Here is a 16015-nt window from a genome sequence, read left to right as displayed (position 1 = left end):
TTTACGATCCCATGTTTCCCATGATTCAGTGGAACACGACATTATGTTCCAATGAGTAAGTCTCGCAGGTCTGGGGGCTTGGGGCTTTCCGATTTCGCAAGCGATGTATGGATTGTTCTCGACGCTAAGAGAGCAATTTGTTTGACGTGTCGCCCACGAAAACGCTCTTCTAATTTCATTTTCTACTTGTTATTGAAATTTTCTGCCGGGTCATGCTGATAGTTGGTATTGCGAGTTGTGAAACTGATAAAAAGGAATTGTTTTTTGGGGCAAACAGACACCCCCAGCGGTCTGGGGCAGGAAACTTCGAGTGCCCAATGCTTCGATTTTATCATACACTTCCAAGACACAAAATATTCCAATTAATTCCAGCTGACCAAGGCCGTCAAAGCCAAACAAACCGGTTCAATCGATACTTCCATCGTCAAAATAATTGCATGAAAAATGTATCACACTAATTTGGCCTTTGCCTGTCCCTTCGAGTTCTTATTTGCGCAGGGCTTGAGTTTTCCTACATTTTTCCAAGCACTTGCGTCAGAAATGGTCGAACATGGTTATATTTTTATGGACTTATTAGTTGACGGAGTGCAGTATGAGCCTCTTGCGATTTGTTTATACTTATGTACGTTGCCTTTCCACTTGGGAATACTCGCCAACTGTGGCTGTGAGTTGGCCTGATATCAATGTTTGCCGGCCGGCCTGGCTTGTTATCTGGTTTCTGTTTGCCTCGTTTTGATTTACTTTATTTTTGGATTGAAAGGGAACTTATTTTTAAGCGCACAGATGTTCATTAGAAGTGCAAAACGAGAAAAATGTGTACCCAAGCAAATTGAGTGCATTGAGTGTGAGCAAGAGGGGAGGCAACTTTGGTCAGTCGAAGTGCTGATACACTTGTAGGATTATTTAGAAACTGTAATAAAATATTGTGTTGAAAAGATTCCTCTTACGCACACTAGAGGTTGCTTCTAAAATACTGTCCATATAATCCCTTGAAAAAACGTATGATAGTTGTAAAATCTTTGGTGATGGTGATGATTAATTATGTTCTTCATAGGAAAGGAGATCTCTGAAATGTGTAGGTGTCAGCGGAAAGATGTGTTCCGAAGAGAGGAAGGCAGCGTTCCAGTGGAGGATCATTGGAAAGTTGCAGCTTTCTTTTTGGAGCGGGCCGAAGAGGGGGTGGGGGTCTGATGCAGCCTGCGCCAAATCACCAACACACTTGCACACGGCTCCACACACTCGCACTAATCACGCCGCCAACGTCACATTCCGCCTGATATTAGTGGGTATGTGTGGGCAAGGCAGCAAATAAAAGACAAAAACCCAGCCACGAAAACCACCAGCGCTGTCTCTCTTAATGGTGACTCCCCTCCCTTTGCCACCCCGCCACTGCCACGCCCCTGCCCGCCGCCGCCTCTCGGGGCGGCAAACAACAGCTCTTGTTTGCCGGCATGATGGCGACCGCCGGCGACTGCTATAAAAGCCGTACCGCTCTCCGAATCCCGTTCAGTACTACTTCTCATCTGGTACAGTGCACATCGCGAGATTCCCAGCAAGCAAACTGTAAGTTCCGACCCTCCATAACTAGGTGACTGCGTTGTGTCCGTGTCTAGACCAGAAACAAGAACAATATGCCGCGGAATTTGCATGGAAATTTACCAAAAAGTTGAGGGAACCGTGGCGCATATGACATCATTCCCTGGGAGTCTGTTGGCCAAGTGAATTTGTGTAATGTCGGGCCCAATTAAGTCCGCCTTTGTCCGAGCTCGTAATTATAGAGCGCGTCTAATTGCGGCATATCTCTGATCGCCATAGGGGAAAAGTGTACCAAGTCTTGCCTTATAAAGACAGGCATTGTAATGTCGTTATAAGAGCGTGACCTCAGTTTTCTGGAATTCTAATGTAATTATTTGATACATTTTATGAAAAAAAGGATAGTACGGTCTCTTTAGAAGTGTCCTCACTACCTTATAAAATGGCGGACTCAATTCTTTTTCTCTGCGTTTCTATCCATTAGGAATGGGGTTCCGAAGAAGCTTTCAAATAGTTTTAATTACTTCACCATTTTTTTAAAAAAAGTACCCTGTTTCTAGCTGTTTTCTATAAACAGTGAACACCCTACTAAACTCCCCCTCTTTCCCACCCCTTACAGCAAAATGGTTGACTTCTACTACCTGCCCGGCTCCTCCCCCTGCCGCTCCGTGATCATGACCGCCAAGGCCGTGGGCGTGGATCTGAACAAGAAGCTGCTGAACCTGCAGGCCGGCGAGCACCTGAAGCCCGAGTTCCTGAAGATCAACCCGCAGCACACCATCCCCACCCTGGTGGACAACGGCTTTGCGCTGTGGGAGTCGCGCGCCATCCAGGTGTACCTGGTGGAGAAGTACGGCAAGACCGACTCGCTGTACCCCAAGTGCCCCAAGAAGCGCGCCGTCATCAACCAGCGGCTGTACTTCGACATGGGCACCCTGTACCAGAGCTTCGCCAACTACTACTACCCCCAGGTGTTCGCCAAGGCGCCCGCCGATCCCGAGGCCTTCAAGAAGATCGAGGCCGCCTTCGAGTTCCTGAACACCTTCCTCGAGGGCCAGGAGTACGCCGCCGGCGACTCCCTCACCGTGGCCGACATCGCCCTGGTGGCCTCCGTGTCCACCTTCGAGGTGGCCGGCTTCGAGATCAGCAAGTACGCCAACGTGAACCGGTGGTACGAGAACGCCAAGAAGGTCACCCCCGGCTGGGAGGACAACTGGGCCGGGTGCCTGGAGTTCAAGAAGTACTTCGAATAAGCCTGATATTCACCCCCTTTGCCCCGTACATTTGATGTAGTATTTATATTCACGTTCACAAACAACAATTCCAAATTCGCCTGTCTCCAAAGACAATAAACAAGTGTTCTCTTTTTGAATGCACAAAACATACGAAACGGTTTTCTAGATGTCTACACTGTGTGCTGGCTGTGGGGAGCAACAGTGGATAAGTGGCAGCTCTTCTCGCGTTTTTCTCTCTTCCATCGCGGAGGGTGGGTATAATAGGTACAGTAGGGAGAGTATAATAGACCGAACTTCTCTGAATCCGTCTCTCTGATGCAAAATAAGCGATAAAAGTGGCGCTGTTTGCCGGCTGTTCGTCAGTGTGCTTTCGTGAAGGGAGACAGCCGGAAGAGCCGAATAAAACCCACGGAAATTAGAGAGAATAGGTGGGCATTAGATTAGTTAAGCTTATAAGAATGATGTTCTGGGAACCTAATAATTTTACTACGAATCTTAAATGGAATTTTCTGGCTGAAAGGCTGAAACGTTTAAGAAAGCAAACTACTTATTTTATTTGTTTATTTTACTTTATAAAATGTTTTGACCCCACATTTATATCACAATTTTCCTGTGTACTTGGTGCATTTATCTTCTACCGTTTATTTCCTGTATTTTTTGAAAATACATTGTAACAAAAATCCTACCACGTTTATATGCGACAGAAAACGTGTAACTGTAACCAGTTTGATTTCATATAAAGCATACTGATAGCAAGCTTAGAATTTCAAAGCAAAAAACCTTAGCAACCAGCCGATGAGAGCAGCTAAATGCCATATTACTAAATATTTATCTTCGCAATAAATCTTAGCAAAAGTTTGCAATTTCAATTGGAACTTTCTGGAATCAGTACCACGAGGATAATTTCGCATTGATTGTAAATAATCTGGAGGGGGCTTCAAGTATATAAGACCCGTTTAGCGTAAATATTAATTCAGTTCGCTTTTGCATTGCCCTAGAGTATCATGCTGGACTTTTACTACATGCTCTACTCGGCGCCCTGCCGCTCCATACTGATGACTGCCCGTGCCCTGGGCCTGGAGCTGAACAAGAAGAAGGTCGACCTGGATGCCGGCGATCACCTGAAGCCCGAGTTCGTGAAGCTCAACCCCCAGCACACGATTCCCACTCTGGTGGACGGGGAATTCGCCGTTTGGGAGTCGAGGGCCATTCTGATCTATCTGGCGGAGAAGTACGACGAGGATGGGTCCATCTATCCCAAGGACCCCCAGCAGCGGGCCGTGATCAACCAGCGCCTGTTCTTCGATCTGGGCACGCTGTACCAGAGCTACGTCTACTACTACTACCCCCAGTTGTTCGAGGGCGTGAAGAAGCCGGCTGATCCCGAGCACTTCAAGAGGATCGATGCCGCCTTCGAAATGTTCAACACTCTGTTGGACGGCCAGCAGTACGCCGCCCTCAACAAGCTGACCCTGGCCGACTTTGCCCTCCTGGCCACGGTTTCCACTTTCGAAATATCGGAGTACGACTTTGGAAAGTATCCGAACGTGGTCAGGTGGTACGACAATGCCAAGAAGGCGGTTCCCGGCTGGGAGGAGAACTGGGAGGGCTGCGAGTACTACAAGAAGTTGTATCTGGGCGGCATTCTGAACAAACAATGAGTGGGCTCTATTTAATCTTTACTGTGTTTATTGCTGCGAATCTAACGCACTGTTTGAATAAAGAGCCCATATTTGGTGTTATTTTAAGAGTGCCAAAGCCAAAGAGTCGTTGACTTCCGCGATAAGTGAAGTTCGTTGAGGTACTACACCTCAAACATTTTCACTGCGATAAGATAGAGCTGCGTGCCGGCCTGCCAGCTTCGATGTAAACAGCTGAGATTGAGCTGATAGCAAAAACAATCAACGTCAAAGTAATTTTGGGCAAACACTTGAGCTAATTTAAAAATTTCATTTATTCAATTACCTGGACTGAGCTAAAGTAATTAGAAACTTGATCGAAATACCACATTTTGAAAACCATTTTGCTCTAGTATTCGTCGAGTTCTCCTAGTCTGGAACCCCTTCTTTTGACAAGTCATTCGCGATCGAGCAAAAATATTTGTCAATTATCACCCGTACTTAATTGATCCATCAGCCACCATTATACTCGTGCAGTGGTTATCTTTTGGCGGTTGGGTTGTGTGTATAAAAAACGGCTAAGCCACGGGGAACTCTTCAGTTCTGTGTCGTTCTCCGACTCCAGCATAGCGCAGAAGAATTGCTGACTATCTCGTAAGTTGAGCTACCGAGCGAAACCCCCATTTATTACGCCAGATTGCGTCAACAAATCCAAAGAAAGTGAATGTTCAGTTTTATATCAATCTGCAGTGACACCTTCTGATCTTGATGAATTGCTGTTTCTTGCAGAGATCCCTCAACCGTCGAATGGACCTGTACTACACACCCGGATCTGCTCCCTGCCGCTCTGTTCTGATGACGGCCAAGGCCCTGGGCGTGGCGTTCGACAAGAAGACTATCATTAACACCCGTGCTGGGGAGCAATTCAAGCCGGAGTACCTCAAGATCAACCCGCAGCACACGATCCCCACGCTGCAGGATCACGGCTTCGCCTTGTGGGAGTCGCGCGCCATCATGGTTTACCTGGTGGAGAGGTGCGGCAAGGACGACAGGCTCTTTCCCAAGGACGTGCAGAAGCAGGCCCTGATTAACCAGCGCCTGTACTTCGACATGGGCACCCTCTACAAGAGCTTCTCCGAGTACTATTACCCCCAGATTTTCCTGAAGAAGCCGGCCAATGAGGAGAGCTACAAGCAGATCGAGGTCGCCTTCGAGTTCCTGAACACCTTCCTCGAGGGTCAGACCTACAGCGCTGGAGAGGACTACAGTCTGGCGGACATCGCCTTCCTTGCCACTGTGTCCACCTTCGACGTAGCGGGCTTCGATTTCAGGCGGTATGCTAATGTGGCCCGCTGGTACGAGCACGCCAAGGAACTCACCCCCGGCTGGGAGGACAACTGGGCCGGTTGCCAGGAGTTCCGGAAATACTTCGACAACTGATCTTCGAAATCTCGTAAATTGTTGTTTTTTTCAAATTTATATGCACAAAACAATCTTGTTCAAAGTCACCGAAGCAAATAGTTCTGTAGCAATGAAATACAGTAGTTTCCTGTTTGAAATAGTTGGTAATTAGTTTTTCTTTTGTCTACTATTTAATAGTTTAACTATTATTGACAAAGTTACGTTTATGTGGCTAATTTCTTAAAAAAATAAATAACATTTTGTACAAAAAATCGGAAATTTTAAAATCTATCCTCATTTACTGCATGCGAGATATTTGAGTATTATTTTTTTAAGTGTACTGTGTTTTTTGCAAGCATTTTATTTACATTTAGTATTTTTATGTGTTTAATTCGGAAAAATGATCATAGTGCGCGAGTGCGGGCTAAAAAGAAACTCAGTGAAGATACTGAGCGCCATCTGTACTTTTTATCTAGAGACAACTACATTTTCTACGGTCAGGTGGTTGCATTTGCTAATTAAATTTCTAGTGATGTGAAACCCTTTATATAAACACCAAGTTTTGCTCTGATAAAAGTTAGAGGGCGCTCCTCTTGTCAGAACCGGTTCCCCGTTTTGCCACAGTGGCGCTGTTTTCCAGCCACCGCTGTTAAACATTAACAGTGAGACCTGCGTGGCGCTTACGTTTCTGGCCTTACGTTGCCGACTCACGATAACGATACAAAACGGCGATATAGCGATAGACGATAGCTAAAACTAACACGATAGTTCGCACGATAGACGATAGCTAGAATTAACACGATAATTCGCACGATAGACGATAGTTGAAAATAACATGGCGTTAAGGTCGGATTACGAGGTGAGCTCAAAATTAAGCCCGAATTACGGTGAAAACTAAGTTAATTAAGTGCCAAATTGGGGAAGTGCAGGGGACTGTTGGACCGCGACCACTGAAGCGGCCGAAAAACTGGCCAAAACGGATTGTTGTGGCCGAAACGCTTAGCGGGCGTTGTTTTTAGTGGGAAAAATCGAAGCCCGAGTGCGCTGCTGTGGGTGTGTGCGTGTATCTGTGTGTTGTGTACGCTGCTGTTGTTGTTGGTGGGGCTCGGCTGCTTCTATTTGTTTTGTTGCTGCTGAAAAAAGCAGCAACAACAGAGCCGAGGCGACGCCCTAAGAAGTTATTAATTTGTTTGTGGGGGCTTTCCGAAACTGGAAGTGAAAACGAAGTTGAAACTGCGTGGAGTTACCAATCCTATTGGATCTGGTCCGCCGTTTTATCTGTTAGATCTTTGAAGTTAGCCTGGGCTCAGACCTGGGTTTAACGTTTTTCGGATTCGGATTAACTTCTAATGCGAGTAGCTCCCTCTCTCCCTCTCTTTGAGCCTCTCTCTAACGCGCTCTCTTCGCCTTCCAGGTGTGCTTCGTTTTTCTTTTTGTTTCGCTCGGCTTCCACGACTCGCGAGTTAACCCTTAGCTGACATGCGCAATTCCCGATTTCCAGTTTCTAATTTCCAGCACAACCACTTTCCAGGCGAGAAGCTTTCCGCTTTTCCGTGGCTGGAAATTTTCCAATTTTCGGCTTACATAACCGGTACTGCTGCCGCCCCCTCCCGAACCACGCCCCATTCCGCCGCATCTCGCAGATTTCATTATTGGAATCTCGAGCCCTAGAAGAAACTACCCTGCCTAACGTTCGCACTCGCCGTTTATTTTCCATTTTCCGTGCTCTTCCCTCCTTCCGGAATTGGTGTCATTGGGCCGCGTCGTGCGCTGCTAATTACACACACTGGCACATTAGCGTAAATCGGCGTACTTTTTCCGTACTTTACACTCGCCCTTCGGCGCGCCCCTTTTGTCGATTACTAACTAAATGCCCCTCCGATGACGCCACTTAATTACACCGCAGACGTTAATGAGCTGCTCCAGGGCTGTTTCAGCGCAGCCCTTTGGCTTTTTTCCGTGTTCCTGGGGCTAGCCATAAGACGTCCAAGTCCGTATTCCCAGCTCTATTGATTTTGGGCTTGTCTAAGGGCAGGTCACACACACTCGCACATCCGCACTGCCACGTCGGCCTGAAAGTATGCAAAACTATCTAGGAGCAGCCCACTTCCACTGAAAACGCACAGTGGGCAGAGATTAGCAAAGGGATAATGATAATAAGGGGATTATAAATCGTTTGCAACAAAAATAGTTAAGTAGGGGTTCTACAAAAAATTACTCAATAGGAAAAAGACATGTTTAATATAATATAAATAATTATTTTTTCTTCAAAAAATCAATAGTCTTGCAAACTTAAGTTTAGGATTCCAAAACTATTAGGATCTTTTCTTTTTAGTGTCGTGCTTTAGGCCACTTTAAAATGATTTTACCCATTTTAAAACAGTTTAAGATATTTGTGGCGGGATAGCACAAGTCTAGACCATAAGTTACTTATGTTTAGGTCTGTCGCAAAGATAATTTAAGAAAAATAAGTTATTTTAAGATTTTTATTTATTTATAAACTCTCTCTAAACAAATTACGATTGGCCGTAGCCAGACCCACAGTGCTTGTTTGAAGTTCTATTATGATTTCACTCACAAATCCGCGTAGAGCTGAGTTATGAGTATCGCACACCCCCACGAGCGTCGCAGCTCCAATTCGTGTGCTGAGTCATGCGCCTTCAATTTAAGTCAATTTAAAAAGCACAGAAAATCAAGAAACTACAATCTGAAGATGCTAGCCAGCACACCGACATCGCGATAATGAAGTCTTCTTGCTCAGGGGTAAATGATACGGGATTGATGGCCAGCCGAAACCAGAACCAGTTGGTGTGTATCTGTATCTACGCGTTTATCAGTGGAAAATGCAGATAAAGCAATTAAGAGTTTATGGGCAGACAGCGAGCAGAAGAAGAGTGCCCTGCCAACGTGGATAATGGCAGGTTCTATTCTAGGCCCGGTATTTAATTACTATCAGCAGTTATCAGCATTGACATGCTGAATGTGTGGTTATATTTATTTTAATGCCAGATACTTTCGGCGCTCGAACGGGACAGGCCTCCTTCCCGTGTCCAGTTTCACCCGGCTTGTGCCCCTGTTTTGAGATCATAATTTCGCTTAGCTGGCTAACAGATTGCTGGTGGCCATAAACGGCGACAGCGATAATAATTACAACTGGAAAATACCAGAAAAGCGTCTGCCGGAGGCGGTGACTTGCTTTCGGCAATCAAAGCGCGCCAGCGAAACGATATTGGCCAATTTAATTCAATTACACGCCAATAAAAATCTAATCAACTGACAATGGCCGATCGTTTGAGAGGTTCGCCAGTGCAGGGAACACGAAAGGGAATCAATTGGCAGTCGTCGCAAGATGTGTGGCAAATTAGCACCTCGTCTATTGACTGTTTGCTGTCACATCCAGAGATTGCACTTGACAAGGACTCCGATTTGTTTCGATTCGGTGCGATATTTGGCACTTGCCAGCCCAGCTTGCGTCAATGGCCAGGGTTTTAATTACCGCGATTGCATAACCCACTGTCAGGGGGTCTGGGCTCCCAGGTATCCGTATCTGTATCTGCGGGCTGCCGCTGAGTTTACCTTTCGTCTGCTTATCAGATAACGCCCGCCCCACACTTGAAGATTAAGTTTTAGAGCTCTGCGTTGATTTATTTTCGTTTTCGTTTGTTTTCGAGCTTTGGTTTCTCCGGGTCCATCGATCAAGACCCTTCTCCAGGGGTGGTTTTTCTTGTCCGCCTACCTGAAATCAAGTTTTAAGGGCAGACCATTGAGAGGCCGAAGCTCAACAATCGCACTATTGTTCTGGCACCGGTTCAAACGAGTTTCGAGCGGTGAGACCTGAGCGCAGATCTTCAGCACTCTGAACTCGTCTTGTGTCACGCACTTAATATTGTCTGAGCGACAACAATTACCGCAATTACCCGAACGCATTGTGGGAGGAAGTAAACGAGCTGGCCGAGATTAAGCCGGTTCGTCTGGGCAATCTGTGACGCCGAAGGAAATGACATAACTGTCAAATATTCGTTTGGCCACTCAGCTCCTCAGATACTTTGATTCACTTGCCGGGCAGATGGGCAGGGCGTAAAAAATTAATAAAAACACAGCAGCAGGGCCAACTATTCCGGATCGAGTGAATAAATATAGCGTCTATCCCGCCCGAACCCGTTGAAATCGGATTTGGCCGCCGCCGATCTGGGAGATTTTTCCTGGCACTGGAGACCTATAAAAAAATGCGAAGTATCTACGCATACAAGTGCTGAAATGGCGTACCTGCCACAAATGCGAAAAACTCGGCATGTCGAAATGGAAATGGAATGGAATATGTTTTCCAAACGATGCTTACAATTGAAAGATTGTTCGAATTCTCGCAGAAGATACACATGTATCTCAATTGTGTGTGCATACAGATACACGTATCTTTTGATTCGCACTTTGCCTGCTGCTGCTTGTCGCTCCTTAAATCGTCATAATAAATATTTATTTAATTTAATGCCTCATATGTGACGACAATATCAACAATTGCCGCCACTTACACACACACTGCCCGTAATTTGTTTTAATTTAAATACAATTTAATACAAGCCGCTGACGTTGCTCCGCTTCCAGCGACTTTCGTAGTCGCGATCGCTCCGAAATAATGCCTCTTCGGCAGAAATGCAAATGCAAACAAATTAGTATAAGTAGCGGGCCAATGCCAACGATGTTTGGCCGAATGATATTTTTGCAGGCAGCCGAAAATAACCGGGTTTTTTCTGTGGAGTCGAATCAAATTATCGCACTGCTCGATAATGACAAATAATAGTGGCAAATAAGTCGGGTAAACAAATAGCCGTCAACAGCTGTAATTGGTTTCGGGTTCCGCGGCACTTGAGCCGAACTGGTTTGCGTCGTGACCAGGTGAAGTGCGTCAGTGGATCGAAAGTGGATACCCGATAAGGTCCCACCGATTCCCGATTTCATCGGAGGCCTGGGTGTGTGTGGGCACTACTGTTGGGTTGCCGGGCAGCCTTGATTTGGGGATCTGGGGAGCATTAGCTGCAAGCTATCGCCGCACGGATCCCTTGTACGTTTTCCCACTGTCTTCCAATTAGACGTGCCAACGTGCCACAAATCGTTGGCTTTGACTGCTGCCGCTTAAGTAGGTTAGCCAGCACGCTCTCAATTGAGGCTGATTTAGTGCAAAGCGGTTCATTGAGCGGTGGCGCGTGTCAGCCCGATGCACCCACCTCGCCCACTCCAAGACTCCGAGGAGAAAAGGGGTTTCTATCGATTTGCGAGTGCCTGTACTGGGGGAGCACATTAGTGCAGGTGATGAGCATGGCAGAGGGGGGTCTCAACACCCAATGCATCATTAAGAAATATTTGCCATACACGAGAGCTTTTTTACTGACACATTAAATTCCCAGAATGCGGCGGGGAAAATTCTAGTAAGATGGCTTTTATAGTTATTGTGTACTATTATCAAGAAAAACTTAAAGAATCTTATAAGTTATCTTTTAAAGTAGATACTACTATCACAGAAGTCTCTATAAATCTTGAATGTTTAAATGAGAAAAGTTTATGAAGTAGACAGAGTGCTGAAGAGAAATGAACTTTCCGGCGGTATATAAAATGTATTACAAACTTGCTTTACGGGTAACGTAATTACATACTCATTTGAATTGCCAAGTTCTAAACCGGTTTGGGGAAATGAGAAGTATTTTTATCAAAAGGCTTACGAGATACAAAACTGGATGTTTTAAGCGTTAAGAGAGACAAGATATTTTAACTTTAAAATCCATTCCATGGTATTCAATTATTACATACCCAGTCTTACAGATAAGGAAAGTTGTCTAATCGTCATTTCACTCTTTTCCCAGCCTCAGGGCTGTTGAAAATATATCTTTCTCAAGATCTCCGCTATCAGTAGCTTTTATCAAGGTGAAGTGGCAACTTATTCTCGCTTTAAAGGCTCTTGAAGAACACCCCGAAATAAAGTACGTTTCTATTGCCAAGAAAACGAGGAAAATCACTCTGACTCTGGCAGCAGACCCCGCTGCGCGAACCCATTTGGCCAACATATTGGAGCGCCCCCCTTAACCCATGACAGCCCCTGCCGCCCGGTTTCGCTTCCAGGCAATGACAAGTGCACACACGCGCTGAATGGGCTATAGAAAATGCTTGTGCTGTACTAGATGTACTAGATAGCTGCTTTGCTTACTTTATTATTATGTATATTTTAATTTTGATTAGAATTTATTGCTCCATTTTCGGACGGGCGGTCTCCGGCGGCTCGCATTACCCAACTGAAACTCAGAGCCAGGCGCTGCCTGTGTCTGTATCCGTATCTATGAGATGCGATACGATGGGATGAGATGGAATAGGATGTATCCAAGATCTGCCCGCCCACAACGATGCAGCCCAGTCAGCTGCTGGCTGTCCGTTCCCGCAAACCGTGAAATCGGATTCACAAGGTGGGCGGGGGCGGCGGTTGGTGGGAGGAGGCTATGCTTTCCATTGCTCTACTAAATTAAACGTGGAATAACAATTGGTTTTTTCCGGGGCATTTCATTCAATGCTGCCCGCCGAGAGATGCCAGTGACTTTCCTTCATCGTTGTCGCCGTCTCTAAGGTTTTTCTCATCTTTTTAACTACTGTATGAGCTGGATGGATAGGATGGATGGTTGGTCGCTTCTTTACAATGGGAATGGCGTAAATTAGACGAGCTATGCTCGTAAATCTATTGTCATAAACGCCTACGAGGAGCGGCGAGCAAATTGCTTCGAATGGCATCATAGACTAACTAGAGCCGGGCTCCGACTTGGATTCGGATCGGGTTTACACGGTGCTAAGTCCTGACAATATCAGGAAAATGTAGTTCTCGAAATGGAGTAGTAAGATACGTTTTATGGTTATGGATATTATCATAAACTACCATTTATATCAAGTGGATTTCCTGTACCTGTATAGCACCCTATGCATTAAGATTTCATGTTTTTTAAGCATTTAATCCACACTTTTCATAATTGCTTACCGTTTCCCTTACCTTGAAATATATCACGATGGCATTTCCTCGCATGACCATTGCAGTCCGTCCGCCATTCATGGCGAGGAAAGACCCCCCGGGGGTCAAAGGGGGCGACCGGCGGCCGGGGGTCACACATTTTAATCAATGCTCAAGTACAACAGCCCGCTGTCAGCTTTATGGCTCATTCGCTCGCATATCGGGGCACTCGTGATGGCACTGATTATGCTGCACTTGGTCTCGGACTTTCTGTCGCCGACTCTGATTTCTGTCGCCGCCCTGCCAGCTCTGCCCGCTTTGCCAGGGCCAGGTCATGAACGCCATTATGCAACCGATTCCGCCCCCGATTCGCTCCTCCCCCGCAGCAGCCCCCCTCCCATCGGCAGGACGGGACTGCACTTGCCAATGGCAATTAGCGAGCTGGCCAAAGTTTTAGCTGCTCACTGCCAAACTAACTTGCACGCTCATCCCCTTTTCAAATGCAAAGTGCGAATGCCACTCCCACAAACTGTAGTGGAACTTCCCCAGCCCGAACATTCAAGTGTCGCATAGCCAAACCGAACTTGGACCCCCAAATGTCGCATAACAGATTTTATCATTTGCAAAGTGCAAGCAAGGATATCCCAATATCCTTTAGGACATCAGGCAACAAAATTGTAGCAAAAGTTGTTTATATGAGCCATGGCGAAGATATCAGATACTGCATAGTGTTGCAAAACGAAATGTTTTCTTTAAGAACCGTACTACCAATACTCAATCGGAATTATAAGTGTCCTTATATTATAACCCAACAGCAAATATTATATTCCATTCCCAACCCTAACAGCAAAGAGCTTTAGGATACCAACCAACAACTTTGATTTAAACGATACGATCTCTTTTCAGAACAGATTTCTCGTAATCTTTCAGTTCTCTTATCTATAAGCACCCTTATATTACAACCCAACCACATATATTACATTACATGGGAATGGCCCAACCTGTAATGACCAAGAATTTTAGGATACCTACCCAGAACTTCGATTTAAGCAATATACCCTGTTTTCAGAGCAGGGTTAAAGTAATATTTCAGTTCTCTGATACGTATTCCAATTCATATTGGGGTCTCTGGCTCGTTGACTTTGACACCATGCAAATTGGTAAAGTCATCAGCGCTGCTCCGCTTATTGATTTTGCCTAAAAGTCATAATTGCCAGTGGGGGCAGACCCTTTTGTTTAGTGGGCCCCAGCCCTAGCCGCAGCCACAAATCGCATATTGATTTTTCAGAACACGGCACTCGGTTCCCCTGAAAAGGGGGCGGCACGTGGCGGGGGCGTGGTCGTGGCAGGTGAAACGCCAAATTGAGTTGTTCCGGGGAATATCTGCGGGTGACTGATCGATGGCCGGCTGGATAGGAGAAGCCTGCGATGATGTAGGACGCCGTCTGGAGACGTCAGGCTGACCGATTGGCCATTGGCTTGGCTAGGTGGAACCCTGTCAGTTGACCATTTGTCAGCTGAACTCATTGACGAGCTGTGACGTCGCTCACGCTTTACATAAGTAAATGCTCACGAGCCGACTCACATGGATACATATTCATTTTGCTATGGGTCACCCCGGCGGTATCTGGCAAATGTTTATAACTTTATCTATGTATCTCAACTGCCATTCCGGTTGCCAAGTGTTTTTTGTCGTGTCATTACATAACTCGATATTAGGCCAGCGGGGGTGGGCGAACTTTTGGCGGACACAAGAGGCCAACCGGTCACTTACTCGGCATTTGTTTATTTATTTTGGGCCCCGTGCTCGCCTCCCTGCCACATGCAGCCAAGTTGATGACCCACAAATTGAGTTGGAGTTCATCTGGCCGAGGCACTCCTCCAGCGGATATCACACGAGATTCAATAAGTTGATAAAACGTGCACGATTCCGGGCCGAAATCTGGATAACCTCGGTGGATCGATGGGGGAGCAAACCCGCCACCCGGCTCCGAAAAACCAGAGGCTGAAACTTTTTCCGCTGCTTCTGCTGGCACCATGTCCTATATTGATTTTCCCTTAGATTGTGTGCACACAGAAAAAATAATGTACCTAGTTCAAGTAGTCATTAGGAGGTCTAAGGTACAAAATACGCATGATATAAGGACAAGCGGAAAAGTGGGCAAGGATATGGTACATGTGATGCATGTTCATGATTAAGGGGGTGTTTTTAAGTAAAAACCGGCGATTTTATAGAAGTATTTATTTTATATTTATGTTTTATCTTTATATGATGATAAAATTCTTTCCGCAGTGCATTACTCACTGACCAAGCGCGTATCCATGTGATTTTTTGTATCTGTGTTGGCAGCATTACGTGTAATTAAACTCGAGTTACAAGGGACCCGAAATAGACTCAAGGTCCGAAAAGGAAATTACTTGAGTCCTTAAGCCAGTCGTGGTGTCGTTTCACCCGCAAAGTGGCCGGGACTTTGCCAAAAAATGCGTTGAGTAAGAAAGGGAAGAGTGAATGTGGGCTATTAAGGATGGGAATATGATTCCTCTAGCGTGACACACTGATTTACCGGGGAGGTTTTCTACTTGGCCCCGGGGGCTGTCCATCTGACTGGATATTGAATCCCGGTCTGGGTAATTGTCATCACTGTGGGGGGATGGGTACTGCTGGAGTGACGTCATGCAAGGGCTCGATAAGGCGGCTGTTCCGAAATGCCAAAGTTGTTGGCCTGCCCTTTTTATCAAACGCTTTGTTTTCGTTATACAATTTATGTAGATGCTCGCTCTCTATCTCTCTGGGGCTCCCTCTGTCGCTCTTGCCACCCCTCTTTTGCGCCCGTTCCCCCACTCGCCGCCGCCCTCCCCTCTCCCCAACTGACATACATTCCGCCGCTCCGAGCTGCGCAGCCAACCCCTAGCCCTCTCTGCCCCACCACCTCCCACCGCCGCCTCTTTCCCGCTGCTCCAGTTTCGAAGCGCTCGCTCTCCACGCCGCTCTTCTCGCCCATTGCCTGCCTCACTTGTCACACTGCCATAGATTTTTCGGCTGGAAAGCTCTCCGCCACTGTGCACTTTTCGCACGAGAGGCTGCACTCGAAGAAAATCTTTCAGCAAATCTCTGTATGAAATTAAGCCCGATTACATCTCCATCTTCAGAAGTCTTTATTAGGAAATCCCTCATTTAGTTTTTTTTTTAAGGAGAACTTTGTTTTCAAAAAATTATATAACAAAAAAGGAAAACATATATAAATCAT

At 46.1% G+C, this 16015-nt stretch overlaps 4 protein-coding genes across 7 annotated transcripts in view; all 4 read left to right on the top strand.

Annotated features, from left to right (window-relative positions):
* Window positions 1-1439: 1439 nt before the first annotated feature.
* LOC108027359 (glutathione S-transferase 1-1) lies at window positions 1440-2923 on the top strand. Its single transcript, XM_017098782.2, has 2 exons — window positions 1440-1563; window positions 2153-2923. The coding sequence occupies exon 2, from the start codon at window positions 2157-2159 to the stop codon at window positions 2784-2786; it is 630 nt and encodes a 209-aa protein (XP_016954271.1). The 5' UTR covers window positions 1440-1563; window positions 2153-2156; the 3' UTR covers window positions 2787-2923.
* Window positions 2924-3065: 142 nt separating this feature from the next.
* Window positions 3066-4526, top strand: LOC108027165 (glutathione S-transferase 1-1). Its single transcript, XM_017098428.3, has 2 exons — window positions 3066-3196; window positions 3767-4526. Exon 2 carries the CDS (start codon window positions 3773-3775, stop codon window positions 4427-4429), a length of 657 nt encoding a protein of 218 aa, XP_016953917.1. The 5' UTR covers window positions 3066-3196; window positions 3767-3772; the 3' UTR covers window positions 4430-4526.
* Window positions 4527-4648: 122 nt separating this feature from the next.
* On the top strand, window positions 4649-6060 carry LOC108027164 (glutathione S-transferase 1-1). 2 transcript variants are annotated; one of them, XM_017098427.3, is made up of 2 exons: window positions 4649-5041; window positions 5177-6060. In XM_017098427.3, exon 2 carries the CDS (start codon window positions 5195-5197, stop codon window positions 5825-5827), a length of 633 nt encoding a protein of 210 aa, XP_016953916.1. In that variant the 5' UTR covers window positions 4649-5041; window positions 5177-5194; the 3' UTR covers window positions 5828-6060. The 2 variants fall into 2 exon arrangements, with proteins under 2 accessions (XP_016953916.1, XP_050744870.1); XM_050888913.1 differs by having other exon boundaries at window positions 4649-5107.
* A 494-nt stretch (window positions 6061-6554) lies between these two features.
* Window positions 6555-16015, top strand: part of LOC108027163 (sodium/potassium-transporting ATPase subunit alpha) — a 28510-nt gene continuing 19049 nt past the window's right edge. Inside the window, exon 1 of one of the 3 annotated variants that reach the window (XM_017098422.3) lies at window positions 6555-6647. In XM_017098422.3, the coding sequence (XP_016953911.1) occupies window positions 6624-6647 (24 nt within the window). In that variant the 5' untranslated portion in view covers window positions 6555-6623. The remainder of the gene's footprint in view (window positions 6648-16015) is intronic. The other 2 variants (XM_017098421.3, XM_017098420.3) reach the window with 2 other exon arrangements.

Source organism: Drosophila biarmipes, chromosome 3R, assembly GCF_025231255.1.
Source record: "Drosophila biarmipes strain raj3 chromosome 3R, RU_DBia_V1.1, whole genome shotgun sequence".
Classification (NCBI taxonomy): domain Eukaryota; kingdom Metazoa; phylum Arthropoda; class Insecta; order Diptera; family Drosophilidae; genus Drosophila; species Drosophila biarmipes.
The sequence above is the reverse complement of the archived record's forward strand: the minus strand, read 5'-3'. Positions and strand labels throughout refer to the sequence as shown.